The 22915-nt window shown below is 39.0% G+C and overlaps 1 protein-coding gene and 1 non-coding gene across 2 annotated transcripts; one reads left to right on the forward strand and one right to left on the reverse strand.

Moving 5' to 3' along the window:
- Positions 1 to 4099: 4099 nt before the first annotated feature.
- On the reverse strand, positions 4100 to 22915 carry tprg1 (tumor protein p63 regulated 1). The gene is made up of 6 exons (XM_077717450.1): positions 22600 to 22915; positions 20396 to 20487; positions 17726 to 17902; positions 6778 to 6931; positions 5011 to 5214; positions 4100 to 4449 (listed from the first exon to the last, which is right to left on the reverse strand). The coding sequence occupies exons 1-5, from the start codon at positions 22786 to 22788 to the stop codon at positions 5020 to 5022; spliced, it is 807 nt and encodes a 268-aa protein (XP_077573576.1). The 5' UTR covers positions 22789 to 22915; the 3' UTR covers positions 4100 to 4449; positions 5011 to 5019.
- On the forward strand, positions 17975 to 18046 carry trnah-gug (transfer RNA histidin (anticodon GUG)). Its single transcript has one exon. It is a non-coding gene; the product is annotated as a tRNA-His (tRNA).

Here is a 22915-nt window from a genome sequence, read left to right on the forward strand (position 1 = left end):
TTGGGTCACCCGTCGCATTCCCCCCCGTCTCGCCTCGCCGACAAATTCCGCTACCTCCAAAACCTTGACCTCCCACGCTAGCCTAGCAACAGCATTCATTTGTCATTGGAACAACTTCTCTTTTTGGAACACCCGGGATCGAACCCTCGACCCTAGAACTGTGAGCCAATAACACAAACCACTTTATCAACGTGCCACCATTTTTCCGTATAGTCATTCAAATTGCACATAAAACAGAAATTGATTGTACGTTCCTTTGATTAGGGAAAAAAAAGGGTGAAAAAGGGAGATTTGTGCGGGTAGGTTTTGGACATCTGGTGAAACCGGAGCGCCACAGCTGTCACTCGTCTCGCTCTCAAATGTTCCTTCTGCCGACGTACCACATGCCAACCGTGTCCGCTGCGTATTTGTCAAGTGGCGGGAGACAGGGGGGGGGGGGGGGGTATAGGGGGTGCTGCTGCTGCTGGGTAGTGAGAGGGCCAGAAAATGACCTGTTGTTGGGCTTTCTGGAAGGGAGGGGCCACTGGGTTGATTAGCAGCAGCGTCACAATGTTATCGAAATCATTTCAAGACTTCTTGCCCTTTAAAAGTGGGCGTGGCAGACGATAAATTGCACACTGTCCAAAACAGATTCAAACTGTGGTTATTATCATTAAAAAAACGGAACCACATGACAAAAACAACATTTTTGCCAACTGAAAAAAACAATACAAGAACCATTTCATTCATTTTCTGAACCGCTTAATTCGCAAGGGGTGCTGGAGCCTCACACTGTCTAAAATAGATTCAAACTGTGGTTATTATCATTAAAGAAACAGAACCACAGGACAAAAACAACATTTTTGCCAACTGAAAAAAAAATTCAAGAACCATTTCATTCATTTTCTGAACCACTTAATTCGCAGGGGGGGGGGGGTGCTGGAGCCTATCCCAAGCAGGTGACACTCAAAAATCGGTGGCTAGCCAATCGCAGGGCACAAGGAAATAAACAACCAATTGCTCATAGCTAGGAACAAGTTAGCATCTAATTAGCCTAGCATGCATGTTTGATGTATATAAATCGGAGTACCTGTACCGGAGGGGGGGGGGGTGCTGGAGCTAACTACGGGCATCAGTGTTGACACACTGAATCGGTGGCCAGCCAATCGCAGGACACAAGGAGACAAAAGACGACCAATCATATAGCTAGGGAGTGCTAAGTTAGCCTAGCATGTATATTTTTGGGATGTTAGTACCCGGAGAAAACCCACACAAGCCCGAGGACAACATACAAACTGCACTGAGTGAGAAAAAAACTTGGGATCGAACCCTCGGCCACAGAACAGCGAGACCCACACATTAACCACTTTAACACCGCGCTGCCCGTTTATGTGATTGAAAAACACGGATTTATGGGTAAAAATGTCCAACCCAGTTTGACTGGAAGGGCAGGCACCTAACTTTTGGGTTCTAACCCCCCAAAAAAACCATCAAAATGAAGTTTTTACGTAATATTTGATAAAAATCCAATGTTTTTTGTCTTCCTTTTGAAAACACATGACACAAAACATTAAGAGAATCCGGTTCAAGTTTTTTTGTTGTTGTTGTTGTCAGTATGCCGCCACAAAGCGTCAAATAATTGCAGTGAGGGGGCGGGGCCTTCCGCCATGTCGCCGCGGGTAACAAATTACCTTGATGCACAGGAATGCAATCATTGGCTGGGAAAGAAAGTCACTTTTTTATCCGTTTTAATGTGTTCCCAATAAAAGTTGAGGAATGTAACAAAGGCGTCAGACCCAAATTTATTTTGAAATTATTTGGGCCATAAAATTTAAATTTTAGCTAGCTAGCTAGCAGCTTGTTTTCACTTTGCGTCTCGCAGGGTTTTGAGTCCAAATCCTGAGTTATTAGTATAAGACGGGGCAGGTTTGGGCACGTAACAAACGGTACGGCGGTACGAGAACATGTTCTCTTCTGCTAACGAACCAAAAATGACAAGTAGAGAAAAGATCAAATTTGCCTCAAAGATTATTATTATTATTTTTTGTGAAAGCTGAAAATTGGTTATTAAAATGACTTAAAACTACTGTGCTGTGTTTTTGGTTGAAAATGGAAAAAAAATAGTGGTTAGTAGAAGAAGTACTTACAAAAGAGCAACTGAGGACACGCAATATGTTACACAACTAGATTTATTAATTTGATGTTATTTTTTATTCATATTTTTATTTTTAGATCGAGTATACATGCTATTTTTTCAGTCTTATATTTGTATATTTTTTAATTAAAATGAGATACTTTTTGCTAACATTGCTCTTTTGGCTTTTCTAATCTTTATTTTTTTTAGCCTTTTAGGGGTTTTATTTTTTAAATGCAAAATCTCTTAAGTTTTACTGATTTGAATTCTTATTTTATCATCTTAATTTGGAATAGCAAGTATTTTAAATAAGCATTTAAAAAAATGCAGTAATGTAATTTTTCAAAATGAGAATTTTGCGAATATCTGCTTTTATTTTCTTAAATTTTATTAGCTAAAATAAAAACAATGTGTGAGGAAACCGGACAAGTTAGCATCCCATTAGCCTAGCATACTTTTTTATTGGGATATGGGAGGAAACCAGACAAGTTAGCATCCCATTAGCCTAGCATGCTTTTTTCGGGGGGAATGTGGAATGAAGCCGTGCAAGTTAGCATCCCATTAGCCTAGCATACTTTTTTTTGGGATGCCATTTTTCAGAAGAAAGAAGAAGACTTCCCGAGGGCTTTTTTTGGGGGGGACGGTCAATGTCGAAACGGCGTACGGCGAGTAGAGGACAAGTTGTCAAGCAAAGGGTTTGAACCCCAAGCCAGTTCTTTGGGGAGGAAACAGGTTAAGCCCCCTATCACGGACCCCCTGGGGTGCCGACACTCGATAGCCGGGGTGCTGAACTCCAGCCGCCGCTTTGCCCGGTGGAGTTTCAGCTGGACGGCGCGCTCGTTAAGGTACTTAACCTGGTTTCCTGCCCGGGGAAAAATGTGGCGACGCCCCAAGACGGACTTAGCACCGAGGCTTGACTTTTCAGTTGAATTTGTCACTCAACAAAAGTAGCCTTGAGTTAAAAAAAAAACGAAAATATTGTTGTGTTTGGGTTTCACATTGTGAGAGGCTAGCTAGCTAGCTATGTTAGCATATGGTCAAAAAGTTGGGTGGGGGAGGGGCAACATAACAAATAATTGGACGTTTCAATTCAATTGAATGATAAAAATAACATGAAAAATTGTAAGTTATGAGTGGTTATTTAAAAAAAGTTATTGTTATATATTATAAATTGAATTAAATGCTTTTATTGTCATTATAGTTAATTATAATGAGATTTTAAGCTTCAAATAACAACAGTGATGAAGTAGTGGTTCACCTTTGGTATGATTGGTCGTCTGTTTCTCCGTGAGCCCTACGGATGAATGGCGACCGGTCTAGGGCTTCGTCTGTCTTTCGCTGGAATCTGCTGGGATAGGCTCCGGCAACCCCCGCAACCCTTACGAAGATGCGCAATAGGGAAGGTCAATGAAAGGATGAATTAAATATATTTATATATATACATATTAGAAGGTGTGTATTCGCTCAATTTTGGCGATATGATTGACATTATACTTTAAGGTTATTGCTATTTTTTATAGATCACTTTAATATAAATAATATAAAAGAAAAAACACTTTTTCTAAGATGTATAGTACTCAAAAGGGACGTGAGCCAGGAAACAGCGCCCCCGCACGTCCAGGCATGATTACTACATAGCGGCTCACTGCTGCTTACTACTGGACGCAAGTGGAAGTACAGTCACCCATTGTTTATTTCCATCAAAAACTGTATAAATATCAATTTAAATGGGTATTGACTCAATAAGAGAATTGTGAAGTATAGTAATTTAAGGAAAAAAACTAATATATATTTATATTGTTTTTTTTAAATTACATTACATAAAAATTCACAATGCAGTAATCCCTCAAATATCGCGGTTAATATTTCGTAGACCAAACAATTGAAAAATCTCAAATTATTATTCCAACTACTTTAGTTTTTTTTAAAATAATGAATAGATAATAAATACTACTAAATACTAAATAAGTAAACTAAACTGAAGTGTCAAAAACAGACATTTTTATTATTATATACTATAAACATGCAACAGTTTTTTTTTTCAAAATATTGTTTTTGTTCATCCCAGAAAACCAAATGTAAATAAAATATTTAGGAAGAGAGTAATTGATTAAAATATAAAAACTAAAAACCAACACCCATTGTGTTTGACGCCCCCCTGTTGATTTGGAGTGTAAACTACAATTAGTTTAAAAACTGAAGTAAGCAATCGAAAAAGGTCAAACGAAATTCCCCACAAATGTTACCTGTAATAACACAACAATTATATGTCTGTGAAAGTAGAATGATTGTAGGACGGCGGCCATAGTTGAAGTCACGTGGGAGGTGCGGCTTCCCTGTCCACAAAAACAACAACAACAACAACAACAACAAAAAATAAGTTGGGTGAAATTATTCCACAAGGACATAATTCCAACAATATTAAGATGATATCGTCCATATGCGTGCCCTGACATATGAGTAATTTGAGAATTTTGAGCAAATATTTATCTTGAGATACGAGCTCTGGGCGGAGCATTTTTTTCAGTGTTTTTAATTAGAACAAATAAAATGTTTTTCCAATCCAATATCCTGTTTGGGTGTTTTTTTTCAAATGCTTGGAACAAATTAATTAGTTTTGAGTTCATTTCTATGGGAAACGTTCATTTGAGTTACAAGTAAATTGACATACGAGCTCAGTCCTGGAACGCGTTAAGCTTGTATCTTGAGGTACCTTTATATTCCGTTTATATTAACATACAAAACAAAACGAAAAACCCAAAAACCCCATCCAATATCCAATTATCTTGTGTAAAAAAACTTTGTGTTTTTTGTGGATCTCCAATTGCACAAAAAAGCAAATATGCTCAACTTGATTTTCTTTAAAAATGAAAGCAATAGTTCAAAAATTGAAGTACCGTATAGACTTAAAAGCCCAGGTTTCCTCTGGCGATGCAGTATCCCAGCCTGTTGGTGTTCCCCAAAAAGGACGTCAGACCCACGTAGGCCTTGATAAAAATATCCTGCTGGAGGATCAAGACCCCGTTGGCCTTCCCGGCCACCGGCTGGACCTTGTGGGCCCGCTGCGCCGCGTCTCGGAGCTCCGAACGGAAGTTTTTCATCTGTGGACAACGTGGCCGCCGGCCGGGTCAGATAACAGTGAAGAGGCAAACACAAAAATAACGTTTGGTCGCCCGGACGTTTGGTCGCCCGGACGTTTGGTCGCCCGGGACGTTTGGTCGCCCCGGACGTTTGGTGGCCCGGACGTTTGGTGCCCCGGACATTTGGTCGCCCAGTCGTTTGGTCGCCCAGTCGTTTGGTCGCACGGACGTTTGGTCGCCCCGGACGTTTGGTCGCCCGGACGTTTGGTGGCCCGGACGTTTGGTCGCCCGGACGTTTGTATGAAAGATGTGAGGAAACAAAAATTAGAGAAAATTGTGACCAGACTTTTGGTCCCCGGACGTTTGGTCGCACGGACGTTTGGTCGCCCGGACCTTTGACAACATGACTGAGTTTACTGTTAAAATCAGCTCTCAAAATTATATTCACCAGGGAGACCAAACGTCCGGCTACCAAACGTCCGGGGACCAAAAGTCTGGTCACGATTTTCCCTCATTTTTGTGTTTCTTCACATCTTTCATACAAAATTGGGACACTTTGACCAATTTTAAAGGGATTAGTTGGTAGTTGAGGATTGTGGAACAAAATAAGAGAATTTACATATAAAGTACACCTCTACTCACAAAAAAAGTCTTGGAAACAATTAATTTTGTAAGTAGAGGGCACAATTTTATATGCTTTATCGATTTTAAGGCATATATAAATATAATTATATATAATATTTTCTCATTTTCCTATGTTTCCTCACATTTTTAATACAAAATTAGGACACTTTGACCAATTTTTAAGGGTTTTTCGTTGGTCTTTGTGTGAGGACCGTAGAACAAATTTAGAGAATTTACGTATAAATTAAACCTCTACTTACAAAAAAAGTCTTGGAACCAATTAATTTTGTAAGTAGAGGGCACATTTTTATATGCTTTATCTATTTTAAGATATAAATAAATATAATTATATATAATTTTTTCTCATTTTTTTATATTTCCTCACATTTTTAATACAAAATTAGGACACTGACCAATTTTTAAGGGTTTTTCGTTGGACTTTGTGTGAGGACCGCAGAACACATTTATATAATTTACGTATAAAGTACACTTCTACTTACAAAAGGGTCAAATTCCTAAAAATGTTCTGGAAGCAATGAATTTCGTAAGTAGCGGTATGACTATATATGTAATTTGACCACAACCCACACGCAGCTCCGCCCCCTTTCCAGCTGAAATGTTGTGACACGGCTGGAATGGCGTCGTGGTGATTGCTCAATTCTTTTCACCTGCTGACACGGGAGGACCAACCCAATTCCTTTCCTTAGTGATCCAAAATTGCCACATCGCATCACTCCATTGCATCACAAATTGTCTTTAATAAACATTCTATTTCAAATAACTCTTTGGGAATGCTGACTTTATTTTGAAAATGACTCATGGAAGATTCCAGAACATTTGGTTTAATCGGAGATGATTCACTTGTTCGTTTTAAAGCCGTTATTTTCTTATTTTTATGAGTCACGAGAATGGTGGCCCGTTTAAGTTACGGAACAATTATTTTTTACGGGTAAAACTTACGTCGCAAATGTTGGCGAAGGCGTCGCTGATCATCCTGACGGGGTGCTCCGTAAAGGTCATGTAGGGAAGGTCGGTGGCGAAGGGATTCCACCAGGAAGTGAAGGACGGCTCTCGTAGGCGATCCCAGAAGATTCGCAAGCCTTCACCCGCACGGCTGAAGACAAAAGAGGACAAAAAGTTATAAAAAATATGAAAAATAGCGAACAAAGTCCCTTTGGTCTGCGAGCCGAATCCAGCTTAATTTGAGATCAAGCCAGTAAACTCATTGCAAAATGACATAGAACTAACAATAAGCCCACTTTTTTCCACTTTTGTATTAGTCACTAATACTAATAATTAGTGCAAAGAATGATTAAATTATCAATTTTTTATTAACAGAATTTTCCTTTTACAATATGAACAATATATTATGATCAAGAGAATAACATAAGAACATAAATCAATGTCAATTCATGTTGTCTGCACGTACTAGCGCCCCTAGCGGATAATACCAGAACTACAAATTTTAAAGAAAATTCATAATTTTTTTTATGCAATGCAACTTTCTTCCCCGGCCGTACCAATCCACCAGACGGGCCAGATCCGGCCTGCGGGCCGTATGTTTGACACCCCTGGCTTATGCTAACATCTCACAATTTAGCATTCAATTAGCCTAGCATGCATGGTTTTAGGATGTGATGGGAAAGAGGAGCACCTGGAAAAGACTTATGCGAGCTAGTACTCGGACGTTTGGTCGCCCGGACATTTGGTCACCCGGACGTTTGGTAGAACGGGTGAATATAATTTTGAGAGCTGGTTTCAACAGTAGATATTTAGATATTAAACTGACTCTCGGCCGAGTGATTTGATCATTCATTTTCTGAAGCGCTTATGCTAACATGGGTCGCGGGGGGTGCTGGAGCTCAACCTGGAGCCGAATGTGTTGTCAATTTAAAAATTCCAATAAATTTTTCCCCCGCCTCTGGCCCAAAGACAGCTGGGATAGGCTCCAGCACCCCCTGTGAATGAAATAGTTCTTATTATTATAGTATTTTTTTCAGTTAGCAAAAAATGTTGTTATTGTCATGTGGTTAAGCTTCTTTAATAATTAATAACCTTGAATGTTTACATTGACATTTTTTAATCAAAATATTTTTTTTAAAAAGAGGCGGGGCAACAAATATTTAGATTTTTATTGTGTTCAGTTTATCACTAAATTTGATTTTTGGCAAAAAAATATGTCTTCGGAAATATTTTATTTTGGCACAACATTAAATTGCACGCGGGGGGTGCTGAAGAACTTCCCTAATCCATTTACCTAGTAAGAACCCTGAACAGATTTTTAGCCAATCACAGAGCACAAAAGAAACTAACAACTGCATTGAGCCTGATTTGTAGTTTCTTCTTATTTTGTTTTTAAGCCTGAATTCGCTTAGGGGGATTTGTGGGTATTCAACGGCTACGGCGCCCCCCGGGGGCGCGCTCGTTATGCGAGCGTGATCTCAGACTTGAAGCTAATCAACGGTGCGTTCGTCATTTTCTGTCTTCTGTCTGCTAGCTCCTTTTTTTAAAGGGGAAAATACCGACAGTTTTAATGAAAAAGCCCCCAGGCAACATCTTTTCTAAGGCTAGATGAAGCATTACTTTTTCCAGGACTGAACCAAAGCGGGTCTTTGAAGCCTTTCCTCGCCACTCCGCCTGGTATTTGTCCGTCGTACGTCATGGAGGCCTGGCGCTTAAGGGGGGTATTATTTGGGGGAAACGTGGGATTTATTTAGGTGGAGATAGTGAAAAAAAATGGAATATTTACGATATTTTGGAGGATTGTAAGACATCAAAGACAATGAGAAGCCTGGAGCTAGCATTGTTAAATGGCAGTTGCGCAAGACTCGAATAAATAGCATTGGATTAATCGGTTATATCAGCGTTAGCGTGCCCGCTCCACCCCGCGAAAAAACGGAACAAAATGTCAAAACAAAAATCTTCACGAGTAAAAAAGCTTTGTGTGCAGTCACGCAAAGCCAAAGGTCGAAGGTCGCCTGGATATCGATCCAAACTATGGAAATAATCAGCTTCTATCGATAAGTTGAAAGGTCACTAATATCAAATGAACTCTTTTATAGCCTAGCATGTTTTTGAGATGTCGGAGAATACCCACAGAAAACCTACTAAAGCCCGGGGAGAACATCCAAACTGCACACAGTGAGAACCAACCTAAGATCGAACCCTCGACCCCAGAACTGTGAGGCCAAAACGCTATCCACTTTTCCACCGAGTCGTGGAGGGCGCTGGAGTCTATCCCCGTCATCGGGACGTTTGGTCGTCCGGACGTTTGGTCGTCCGGACGTTTGGTCGCCCCGGACGTTTGGTCGCCCGGACGTTTGGTCGCCGGGACGTTTGGTCGCCCAGACGTTTGGTCGCCCGGACGTTTGGTCGCCCCGGACGTTTGGTCGCCCGGACATTTGGTCGCCCGGACGTTTGTCAAAATGACAGAGAGTTTACTGTTAAAATCAGCTCTAAAAATTATATTCACCTGGGCGACCAAAACGCCCGGGCGACCAAAACGTCCGGGCGACCAAAACGTCCGGGCGACCAAAAAGTCCGGGCGACCAAAAAGTCCGGGCGACCAAAAAGTCCGGGCGACCAAAACGTCCGGGCGACCAAAACGTCCGGGCGACCAAAACGTCCGGGCGACCAAAACGTCCGGGCGACCAAAACGTCCGGGCGACCAAAACGTCCGGGCGACCAAAACGTCCGGGCGACCAAAACGTCCGGGCGACCAAAACGTCCGGGCGACCAAACGTCCGGGCGACCAAACGTCCGGGCGACCAAAACGTCCCGGGGCAACCAAACGTCCGGGAAGACCAAACATCCGGGCGACCAAACGTCCGGGCGACTAAACGTCCGGGCGACCAAACGTCCGGGCGACCAAAACGTCCCGGGGCAACCAAACGTCCGGGAAGACCAAACATCCGGGCGACCAAACGTCCGGGCGACCAAACTTCCGGCCAGACCCGGCGATAACACGCAAACTCCCCACCTGGGACCGATGCCTCGACCCCATAAACGTCGAGGCGGACGCGCTAACCGCGGGCCCGCCTCCAGCATAACCTAGCGATGAACAAAATAGGGCGTGTGCGATTTCTTAAGAAGGCCAATATATTTAATGATCCATCATCTGTCACCCCGCACATTTTACCGCGGAATCTTGCACAAGATTCAAACGAAGGGCCCCCAGGCCAACAACACCCGTGACACAAAAACTCGCCAGGGTATTCACATGACATGACGGTGGGTCAGGGAGGGGTGGCGTCTTGCCCCCCCACATTCCCCCCACTCGTGTTTACAGAAGAGCTTTTAACCACGACAAAAAACATTTTGTACGAGGGTGGGAGAGGGAGGAAAGAAAATGGCGGCACCCAAGCAAATCCCGGCCTCAAAAGACCGATTATATTTCCCGGGTGATGACGGAGGACTGGGATTTAGGTGGGTACACATTGGCCTTTTGTCAGGATGCTGATCTATGGCCTTGGTGTGTAAATGTTGGGTGTATATACATATATATATATATATAAATATATGTACTTATAAAAAAAATAAAAAAAAGCTTTTGTGAATTCCAAAGGTAAGCGATCAACCAGACCGGCCCAAACAAGCCGAGAACATGGGCGGGGCCTCATTCAGCCGGGGGGCCTTGGACGTCTTTGCCGGCTTTATGTGGGTTTTTTTTTGGACTTTCGCTGAGACGCCTCTGGCGCTCTTTGCGGAGGACAAAGCACGCGAAGGGAGACGTAAAAAAGTTGGGATTTAAGATTTTTTAAAAATTAAAAATGGTGGTGAATACATCAAATCCGGGTATTTTTTTGATACAGTATCTCAGAAATACCACTTTACTTAAGATTTTCCCTTCAAAGTAACACATTTGTACTTCCTACTAAAACCATAAACACTTTAAAGAGATAAAACGCTTAAAAAAGTATATTTTTAAAATTTTAAACTATTTTTCGGATGAAATTCCAGAAAATAAACCATATTTTGCATAAAACATGAACTTCTTATTAAAACCATGAATATGGAGGTGAATATTATGAACCAGGAGGCGGCTTATACGAGGGAAATTGTCAAATTTAACCATTTTAAGGCCATTTAATTACTTTTTTACTAATTTTCTGGGTTTGATTTTGTGAAAATGGCGAATCAGGGGGCGGCTTATACGAGGGAAATTGTCAAATTCAACCATTTTAAGGCAATTTTAAGGCTACGGCTTATACATGGAGGCGGCTAATACGGAAAAAAATACAACAACTGAATAAATGTCTCCTTCAAAACAAAACGACAGACTTTTCAGGCATGTCGTCTTATTTTGAAAGTCACCAAACCCAATAACAGCAGGCCTTGAAGGCCTGACTCTCCGACCCGATGATGTCATCCTTCACCCGAAGGTAAGGAAGGTAAGGAAATCCACCCTTGAGTGACCTCCCCTTTAGCGCCCCACTTAATCCGGAGTGCGCACATACGCCGACAGAAACACTGTATTATGAGCTCGGGGGGGCCGAGTGATGGGGTTGAAGGGGCGGGTGGGCGGAGTCTCCGCCCGTGGGCTCTGGAGCGCCTGGGACGCGTAAGTCAACACGCAAGATAAATAGAGTGCAGCTCCTCCAGCTGTGGTGGCAAGTGTCCCTCCCGCATTGTCTCCGGGCCAACAAACAAATCAGTGCCCATTGCTCAATCGCGCCTCAAGCTCAAATCCGACGGAGGGAGTGCAATTCCCAGATTTTGTTACTTCTTAAGGTCGGGCGCCATGCAAGCGAGACCAGAAGAGTCCGTAAGAGCGTGACTGGACGTTTGGTCGCCGGTCTTTTGGTCCCTTTTGGTCACCGGTCAAATGTGCTTAGATATTAAACAGTACTTAGATATTAGTACTAAGATACTAAACAGTATGTAGATACTAAACCGTACTTAGATATGAAACAGTACTTAGATATTATACAGTACTTAGATATTAAACAGTGTTTAGATATTAAACAGTGTTTAGATATTAAACAGTACTTAGATATTAGACAGTACTTAGATATTAGAAAGTACTTAGATATTAAACAGTACTTAGATATTAAACAGTACTTAGACATTAAACAATACTTAGATATTAAACTCTCTCTCTTAGATAGTAAACAGTACTTGGATATTAAACAGTACTTGGATATTAAACAGTACTTGGATATTAAACAGTACTTAGATAGTAAACAGTACTTAGATAGTAAACAGTACTGAGATAGTAAACAGTACTGAGATAGTAAACAGTACCTAGATATTAAACAGTACTTAGATATTAAACAATACTTAGATATTAAACTCTCTCTCTTAGATAGTAAACAGTACTTAGATATTAATCTTTCTCTCAGATATGAAACAGTACTTAGGTATTAAACAGTACTTAGATATTAAACAGTACTTAGATATTAAACACTACTTAGATATTGAACAGTACTCAGATATTAAACACTACTTAGATATTAAGAGTACTTAGATATTAAACACTACTTAGATATTAAACAGTACTTAGATATTAAGAGTTCCTTAGATATTAAACACTACTTAGATATTAAACAGTACTTAGATATTAAACAGTACTTAGATATTAAACAGTACTTAGATATTAAACAGTGCTTAGATATTAAACAGTACTTAGATATTAAACAGTGCTTAGATATTAAACAGTACTTAGATATTAAACAGTACTTAGATATTAAACAGTACTTAGATATTAAACAGTGCTTAGATATTAAACAGTGCTTAGATATTAAACACTACTTAGATATTAAACACTCCTTAGATATTAAACAGTACTTACATATTAAACTCTCTCTCTTTAGATATCAAACTCACCAAAAGACCGGCGACCAAACGTCCAAGCACCCCATAAGTCCCATAGTCGACCAAATTGGCTCATATTTCATTTTCTGAACCGCTTATCCGCTAGGTTTTCTCCAGGTACATGCATGCTAGGCTAATTGGATGCTAAATTGTTCCTAGCTCTAAATAACTAGTTGTTTGTCTCCTTGTGCCCTGCGATTGGCCCAAAGTCAGCTGGGCTAGGCTCCAGCACCCCCTGTGACCCTAGTGAGGATACACCAATTCAGAAAATGAATGAATAAGCGATAACAATCCCTTATTCCTTCAGAAAATGTGTGAATAAATGAACAATAGAGCTCTTTAAATGACTTTCCTGCCAGATTGGACGCTCTCTGGAGGTGAATGAATTAAGATCGGTATACCAGGAACATCTCATATTTATTCCTTTTAATTAATTCATATCTTCCTTAATATTCAGCAGGAAAAAGCCGTGCACTTTTGTTTTGTTTTTTTAAGGAGAGTAAATATTTAATGTTGCTTGCTTTTGCCGTTGAACTGTGCTTCTAATATGTCATCATATTTTATTTAATATCGCTCTAGCAAAATCAGGTCAAAGTAGGTATTGTAGCCGGAAAATTGAATAAAAGGTTGTCGAATTCGGCGTGTTAAGGACGAACCCTTGAAAAAACCCGCAAATAACTTGAAAAGTTAACCAGGAGGAAGGTGGATATTTTTTAGAACATTTTTTATAGTGTACAAATGACCAAAAGTCTTTTTGTGAAGTAACAGTGGCCTCTGCTGGTAAGAATGGGGTAAGAAGAAAATGGAAGGGAGATGTCTCATTTCTCGTCTCATTTTCTGAAGCTCTTTATCCTCACTAGGGTCGCGGGGGGTGTTGGAGTCTATTCTAAGTGACTTCAGGTGAGAGGGGTGGGACAACCTGATTTGGTGGCCGGCCAATCACAGAGCACAAGGACACAAACAGCCAATTACTTACAGCTAGGGGCATTTTAAGAGTTCTAAATTAGCCTAGCATGCCCTTAAATGTAAACAATAAAAATAATGTACAATTTAAGAAAGACAAGTGATCATAGCTTGTGGCAATTTAGCATCCAATTAGCCTAGCATGCATATTTTTTCAATGTGGGAGAAAACATGGGTACCCCGAGAAAACCCATGCAACCCTTTGAAGCACACAAACTCCACAGAGTCGAACCCACGACCCCAGAACTGCGAGCCGACACGCTCTAACCACTCCACCGACTTTAGCATCCAATTAGCCTAGCATGCATATTTTCTTAATATGGGAGGAAACATGGGCACCCAGAGAAAACCCACACAAACTCCACACAGTCGAACCCTCGACCCCAAAACTGCGAGCCGACACGCTCTAACCACTCCACTGACTTTAGCATCCAATTAGCCTAGCATGCATATTTTCTTAATATGGGAGGAAACATGGGTACCCAGAGAAAACCCACACAAACTCCACACAGTCGAACCCTCGACCCGAGAACTGCGAGCCGACACGCTCTAACCACTCCACTAACTTTAGCATCCAACTAGCCTAGCATGCATATTTTTTTAATGTGAGAGGAAACATGCGTACCCAAAGAAAACCCACACACTCCCTAAAAGCACACTCAAACTCCACCCAGTCGAACCCTCGACCCCAGAACTGCGAGCCGACACGCTCTAACCACTCCACCACTATGCCATACTAAAATCTTCAAAAATCCTGACATTTTAATGTGCAAAGTGGTATGACTTTCCCGCATAATTAGGGTTCATTTGGACAACCTTTTCCTCCAATCACAAACCAGAAGAACTTTGGACCAGGAAGTGTGCGAACGTGACGGCGTGACAGCGTGACCTCGCCGCCAAATCAAGACACTTCCCGTCGGGACGGCAGAAAAGAAGAAGAAGAAGAAGAAGAAGGGCGAGAACGTGGCCCTGGCCCTGGCTCGGGATCCGTCTCTCCCGCGTGTCTTCCGCCGCCGACTCTTTTATGTATAATTTAAGGGAATGCGGGCGAGATAAAGCCCGGAATAAAGACGACGCTCTCTAAGCTCTTCACAGCGCGTTACATTTTATTCATCAAATTAGCCGGCGTCGCGGGGCTACCCCTAGAGCCGTCTTTAAAAAAAAAAAAAGGGAAAAAAAGGTTTGCATCAAAAGGAGCGTGTTCGTTTTAGACGCTAATCAGCTAAGTGACAGTTCCAAGTGACAGCTCGCCACTTCCCGTTACAAAAAGAAGGAAAAAGCGAACCCGATGACGACCCATCCCTGGCGCGACATCGTCTTTTGACTTGGCCGACTTTCAAAGCAAGGTTCAAGACAAAAAGGTTCAGATTGTGATGCAGAAAAAAGGGAAAAACTTGACATTTCCGTTCAATCGAAAAATATAAATATTGAAGATTAAAGCTATGTCAAAATTTCTCAAAAAAAAGGCCCAAATGTCAAAATTATAGGCCTACAAAATGGGGTCAATTTCATATAAAATACAACAACAAACAGACAAAAATAATTTAAAAAAATCAATTAATAACTAATCATCTCATTTTTTTGTTATTTTTTGAAGTGGGCGACCTAGTGGAGTAAGTGGTTAGTATGTCGGACTCGCAGCTCTGTGTCCTCGGGTTCAAATCCATGTCAGAATTGCTCGAAAAAATGGTCCAATTGTCAAAATTATAGGCTTACAAACGGGGTCAATTTCATAGAATAAGACTAAAAAGTGCACAAATACAAGAACAAACAGACAAAAATAATAAAAAAAATCAATTAATAACTAATTATCTCATTTTTTCAGTGAAGTAAGTGGTTAGTATGTAGGACTCGCAGCTTTGGGTCCGCGGGCTCAAATCCAGGTCTAGTCCACCTGTGTGGAGTTTGTATGTTCCCCCGGGCTTGAGTGGGTTTCTTCCGGGTACTCCGGTTTCTTCCCACATCTCAAAAACTATGCATGCTAGGCTAATTGGATGCTAACTTGTCCCGAGCTATGCGCGATTGGTTGTTTGTCTCTTTGTGCCCTGTGATTGGCTGATCACCGATACAGGGTGTACCTCACCTTGGCTGGGATAAGCTCCAGCACCCCCCGACTCTTGTGAAGATAAGCGGTTCAGAAAATGATATAAGATGAGATCTATACTACTTCACTATCTCATACCTGGCAACCTCAGCTAATTAATGATTGCAATTCCACTTATTAAACAATAAAAACCATAAAAATGCAAATAAATACAAATTATTTCCCATAGAAAAGTTGTCATGTACACAATTTGAAACAAAAAACCCCAAAAAAACTATGAACAGGAAAAACGTATTAATTGTCATGTATAAAAAAAACATCCTTAAAAACGTCCCCATTTTGTCCTAATTATCCATTTGACTTAATTTTTCCTCACCAAGATAAATTACAAAATGGAACAAAATGAAACAAAAAAAAATACTTTTGAGGCACGAGAAAAAAATAAATAAAGCAAACGCTCGCCTGCAGATTAAAAAGTGTTGTTTTTTTTTCATGTAAAGCAAAGTGGAACACGAGCTGGCTAATTACAAGGAATTCTGGGAACTCTCGAGGCAGAAACGTTTTTTTTTTCTCTCAATCTTTTAATTAGTTGCTAAAAACCTGCCAAAGTGTCGGAGTGGGCGCACTAAGCTCATAACAATGCGCCTTGATGAGCGGAGACGCGGCGGACATTTTGAAATGTACGGTGGTACCTTGACGTACGAGTGCCCCAACATACCAGCAATTTGAGATAAGAGTCCAATTTGGAGCAAATATTTATCTTGAGATACGAGTAGAATTTGGAGGAAATATTTGTCTTGAGATACGAGTCCAATTTGGAGCAAATATTTATCTTGAGATACGAGTCCATTTTGGAGCAATTATTTATCTTGAGATACGAGTCTATTTGGAGCAGATATTTATCTTGAGATACGAGTCAAATTTGGAGCAAATATTTATCTTGGGATACCTTGACATACGAGTGCCCTGACATACCAGCAATTTGAGATAAGAGTCAAATTTGGAGAAAATATTTATCTTGAGATACGAGTCAAATTTGGAGCAAAAATATTTATCTTGAGATACAAGTCCAATTTGGAGCAAAAATATTTACCTTGAGACAAGAATCAAATTTGGAGCAAAAATATTTTTTGAGATACGAGCAAATATTTATCTTGAGATACGAGTCCAATTTGGAGCAAATATTCATCTTGAGATACAAGACAAATTTTGATAAACTGTCTCCCAACTCCCTCATGTAATGTCTCTACGAGCACTGGGCGGGGCCTTGCATTTTTTTCTGTTGTTTTTAGTTCATTTCTATGGGAAACATTCATTTGAGTTACAAGTAAATTGACATACGCTTTAAGCTCATATCTCGAGGTACCACTATAACAGAAAATATGCGGTCATACCTCAAATTAGCTTTCAAGCCGTCTCATTATTTCTGACAATATGCCTTAATTTGATTACACAATAACCTAAAAGTGCAAAAAAGTTCTAATTTGTCTAATTTTAGTTCTACAAAACACATTTTAGTACTATTAAACCACTAGCTATTTATCACTTTGTTAATAGATGACAAATTAGAACAAATAAAAATGTTTTTCCAAACCAACATCCTATTTTTGGTCTTTTTTTCAGGGGTTTGGCATGAATTACAGTGTTCCCTCTCTACTTCGCGGTTCAGCTACCGCGGACTCAAAGCTTCGCAGATTTTTTTGGGAAAAAAAAAATAAAAAAAATACAAATATTGTTATACAGTTGTTTTTGTTATAACATGAATTTCACTCCCTCTACTCGTATTCTATATGGTGTACTGCATACAGGGGGGTAAATTCTTTAAAAAAAAAAAAAATAAATAAAAAAAAAATTAAAAAAAAATTGAATTAAATTCAAATTAAGCATTTTTGAAGGGGAATCCCTACTTTAATTCACTTATCGCGGGTGGTCCCGGTCCCCATTAACCGCGATAACCGAGGGAACACTGTAATGTATTTTTAGTTCATTTCTATGGGAAACATTCATTTAAGTTACAAGTAAATTGACATACAAGCTCAGTCCTGGTACGCATTAAGCTCATATCTCGAGTATTTCTTTTGTACTTACTGAAGCACGGAACTGGGCGGGAAGGTGAAGGGTCCGTAACAGATGCGGTCCACCAGGTGGAGCGGAATCCTCTGGATCTGCTCGCACTGGAACATCATGAAGTCGTATTTGCAGACCAGCAGGAAGTTGTCAGTGATGATTGACAGTCGCTCCTTCTCGTTGTTCCAGTGATCCACCCTGAAGCCAAACACACCGTGTTTATTTTTAGCCGCGTCGGGGGTGCAGTCGAGAGGTCAGCCCGACTAGCTCGCCGTGATCGTATAGTGGTTAGTACTCTGCGTTGTGGCCGCAGCAACCCCGGTTCGAATCCGGGTCACGGCAACTTTTATGAAAGAAGGAAGAATGATGACTGAAAATTACATGTTATGGTTTAATAGTAATAAAATAAGACAAGTTGTATCAGAACAAGACATTTTTTTTAACCCTAGGAAGTCAGAATAATATTATTAACCTGAATAATACACAATTTTATGTTGTAAATAAATAAGGCAGGATTACGACAAAGCAGCCATTTTGTTTATGTAGTTAAAAATGTTAACTGATACGTTTTTGAAGGATTTTATACGTTTTTTTTGATCATTTCAAATTGTGTATGCTATGTAACAACTATTATATGGGATTTTACTTTAGTACTTTTTTGTAAAATGTGAGTAAATATGTTTTTTTGAATCGCTTATTGTATTTTCTTTCAAAAAGCCATCTTTGTGTATAAGCTGTACCCCTAAAATGTCCTTAAAAATGCTAACTGATGTGTTTTTGCAGTATTTAGTAAGTTTTTTATCATTTCAAATTGTGTACGCTGTATAACAACTTTTATACGGGATTTTACTTTTGTACTTTTTTTGTAAAATGTGAGTAAATATGTGCTGTGTTGTATTTATATGTTTTTATTGTATTTTCTCTCAAAAAGCCATCTTTGTGTATCAGCTGTACCCCTAAAATGGCCTTAAAAATGCTAACTGATACGTTTTTTGCAGTATTTTAGAATTTTTTTTGATCATTTCAAAGTGTACGCTGTATAACAACTTTTATACAGGATTTTTTTAGTATTTTTTTTCATGGTTTTAATAGGAAATTTATGTTTTATGCAAGATATGGTTTATTTTCTTGAATTTCGTTCAAAAAATATTCAAAAATTTTAAAAAATATATTTTCTTTAGCGTTTTATCTGTTCATATTTTCTCTCTATTGAAATAAATGACTGTCTAATTTATGCGTATATAAGCCTTACCCTCAATTCAGTCAATTTTTTCAGTGACAAATACGGCGTATTTGCGAGAAAATACGGTAATTTTCAGCAATTACCTACAAGAATTTGGTAAATGGAAAAAAGTGATTTTTTTTGCCTTAACGACTGGCAGGATTGACATTTTGTTTTTGTCTTTTGTTTACCTTTAAAAACACTAATTGCAGCTCATTAAGGAAAATGACTTGCGTTACAGAGAAGAAATTAACATTTAAGACATTTAAGTCAACATGGCAACTTATGAGTGAGTACAAAAAACATGTATCGGAGGCTACTCAATTATGTACTATGAAAAAAAAGCTGAAATTTTTCAGAAAACCGCCGGCGGCGAAAAGATCATAAAGTATGCATGCGGGTGTTTCTAAGGCCTCCATTCTGGTTTTAAGCTAGAAAATAAAGAAGAAGATACGTTGGCTATACTTTTTATTCGTAATATATTGCTTTTTAATGCTTTTAAGTAATATTTTGAAGGACAAAAGTTGCAAGATTACAGAAATGAAGTAATTTTTAAGTGATTTCATGGAGCAAAAACTGATATTTTTGCTAAATTCTGGAATTTGAAAGAAGAAATTCTATAAAAATTCTTTATTTATTTTAAAATATTACAGTCAAAAGTTGCAATATTGCAAGACTTGATTGAATTTAAAAAAAACTAAAACATTTTTGCTATCATTTAGAATAAATATGTAATTTTTGGAAGGACCTGCCAATTTTGAAAATAAAGACTTTAATCTTTTTTTAATGAATCAAAAACAAATTATTCCAAAAATTGGGAGGTTTTTAATGTTTTTTTTTTAAATTTTATGTTGTCAGGGAGAGTCAAAAGTTATTGTATTATTATTGCAAGATTTAATTGTATTAAAAAATTTAACACTAATGGTTTTGCTATCATTTAGACTAAATATATAATTTTTGGAAGGTCCTGACAATTATGAAAATTCATAAATATTTCAAAAATGAATAAAAAAAATAATGTAGTCAGATGAAAATGAAATTTGAAACTTTTAAGCTAGTTTTTTGACTGCTAGCATGGCGCGAAATGCTAACACGGGTCGATCATGTCAATAACACGAGACCATACAAGCTCGGCGGGAATCTGGCAGCGGCCAAAAGCCGCTGATCCGAATGTAGGACAAATCTAAACAAGGAAAAAATATGTATTATTTATAATTCATTCAATCCACTTGCTGGTGTGGCCTTTTAAATGTTTCCTGAAAGCTCAAGTCGGGTGTACGCAGTGCTAACGTCCGCGCTATATTTTTACATGTCGGTTTATATTAGGACATTTTGCCAAAGTCAAGCTATATAATTACAAATGATATTTATTCAAATGGTTGTCATTGACGGTGACGGATTTCCAATCTGGTTAAATTGGGTTTGAAAGTGGGTAGATTTTGTGAAAAGTGGGTGTGTCATAAACTCACTCCGCCATAAGCCAGATGCTAAGGATGTTGCCGTCGAATTTTGGATTCACATGAAGTTGAATTTCTTTGAGGGCTTGCTGGAGCGTGCCAGGCTGAAAAACAAAATAAATTAAATTATGACAAAAAAATGGTTCACCATGACACCCAAAACATAACGGTCAACGTATACATTTTCCCCATATTTTCTATTGATCATTTAAAATTGTCTACGCTGTATAACAATGTTAGTACGCATTTTTTTTAAATACTGTATTTTCAGACCCATCTCATCTAATTTTTCTGGTATATTTTCAGTTTTTTGTCAATACATTGGACGCTTTGTCCGATAAGGCGCTAGCATGACACTAGGCTAGCATATGTTATGCTACCCGCTATCAAATCAAAGCCTTTTTTTGTCATTATACAACAGCTGCATATCATAAAATTAACGGCGCTACTCCATAAAGTGCGAGTTTTTCAGTAAAATTATAAACAAAAGTAAAAACATAACTATGTAATATAAAAAAAGCTACCATACCTATGTTATGCTATCCACTGGTGTATGTTATGCTATTCACTTGTGTATGTTATGCTATCCACTTGTGTATGTTATGCTATCCACTTGTGTATGTTATGCTATCCACTTGTGTATGTTATGCTATCCACTTGTGTATGTTATGCTATCCATTTGTGTATGTTATGCTATCCATATGCTATCCACTGGTGTATGTTATGCTATCTACTTGTGTATGTTATGCTATCTGCATATGTTAGAATAGGGACTAACATGTATTTTTTTAAGACAGCAGGGTTAAAGTGCTGAGAGCACACGGAAGTCAAATACCTTGCCACTCCCCTGAGATGTTTTGAATGGATTTACCGTAATGCTTGGAATGCGGGGCGAGGCTATTTTTTTTAGGGTGGACGTCCGCTGGGTTGATTACAATAAGTAGCGTGCCAGGATGATATGAAACCAAAATTGAATTTAGTGAACAGAAAAGACGCCCTGACCGATTGGACGCGTTGAAAATTTTAGAGAAAATGTTACTTTTAAGTGCGCCCTATAAATGTGAAATTACGGTATGTTTTTTTTGTAAAACCGACCTTGTTTTACACAGTTCAGCTCTGAGGTTAACAGGTATGCTAAAACTTTATCATGAGTATTATTAGCACTATTAAAAGTATTATTTCTATACTCACGTTCAGTATATTATTTGATTATACTTTCAACATACTATGACGCTTTTACGCACGGGTGCTCAATAAAATATATCATCAGAATACATAATTGTAGAGTTTTGTTTGTGGTTTGGGTGAAAAAAGGGTAGTAGATATTTCAGCAAAAAAGTTTGAGGTTTTGCATATGAATTATGATTATTAGATTTGTTTTTTTCCTCTTCAAGTGCACTTGTGACAGGGTGAAGTAGTTGATGTTATACATGAGTGCAGGTGTTGAGTTAAAAAGGGACTCATGCCGCTAGCATGCGTTAAACACGGGGCGATGACGTAATGATTAACCAATGGTCATAGACCTTGGGAGAGTATAATAACGGGCTATTCAGACATTTCTCTAAGTTGGTTTGAAAATACAACAAAAGGACCTGTCTGATTATTTCACCCGTCTTTTAAAGGCGAAATACTACCACCCCGTGGAAGAAAATCACGGGTACATAATTGTAGAGTTTTGTTTGTGGTTTGGGTGAAAAAAGGGTAGTAGATATTTCAGCAAAAAAGTTTGAGGTTTTGCATATGAATTATGATTATTAGATTTGTTTTTTTCCTCTTCAAGTGCACTCATTTAACTCATGGGCTAACCATGACGTCACTAGACGTCCAATTCATTTTACTGGCCAGTCATAACCGTTGACAATGCTCTGAAAAATGAGCATTCATAGCCAATCCTCCCAGTTTAAACGAATTGGAGATATTTCACTAGTCACATAAAATTATGAAAACAAACAAATACAATTATTTATTCTTACTTGAGGTTGTAAAACCCCTCAAAATTATCATTTACCCCTTGAAAAACTGTCTTTTAAAACTAAAAACATTAATAAAATACGAAAATGAGCATATATCGATAAACAAACAACATAATTACGCACAAGTGAAGTGATTAACAAACAAAATGCCTAGCTTAATGAAGTATTACTTTTATATTTAACTTTCATTTATCGAACGAGATGACATAAAGTAGATACATATGAGTAAATAAAAGAGTTTACCCTCAGAACGAAGTATTTCTCGCATTTAAAAGGATTCAGACACAGTTGTGGTTCTCCGGACGGGTCTCCAAACAGACGACGGTTAGCTTGGTCATTCACCGCCGGCTTTTCGGCTTCACCGCCGGCAACCTCGCCCTCCGAAGCGGCCACTTGCTCCGCCGGTGTCGTGGCTTTTTCCATGGAAGTCATGAAATAACGAAAAACGTTAACAACAAAAATTAAAGTAAACTAAACAAAGCTAAACTTCAGCGTTAACACAACTACGCATACGAAGTTAAAGGAAGTTACGTTCGCTTTTTTTTTCTTCCAAGTTGCC

The sequence above is a fragment of the Stigmatopora nigra genome, chromosome 5 (genome assembly GCF_051989575.1).
Source record: "Stigmatopora nigra isolate UIUO_SnigA chromosome 5, RoL_Snig_1.1, whole genome shotgun sequence".
In the NCBI taxonomy this organism is placed as follows: Eukaryota; Metazoa; Chordata; class Actinopteri; order Syngnathiformes; family Syngnathidae; genus Stigmatopora; species Stigmatopora nigra.

Excerpts from the sequence above, each read along its gene's own strand:
- tprg1 (XM_077717450.1), bottom strand. The coding sequence starts at position 22,788 with ATGACTTCCATGGAAAAAGCCACGACACCGGCGGAGCAAGTGGCCGCT. Across the intron at positions 6,932-17,725 it reads CCGCCCAGTTCCGTGCTTCA|CCGTGCGGGTGAAGGCTTGC; the intron begins GTAAGTACAAAA and ends TTTTGTCTTCAG. Across the intron at positions 5,215-6,777 it reads CCTTCGCCAACATTTGCGAC|ATGAAAAACTTCCGTTCGGA; the intron begins GTAAGTTTTACC and ends CGTTGTCCACAG.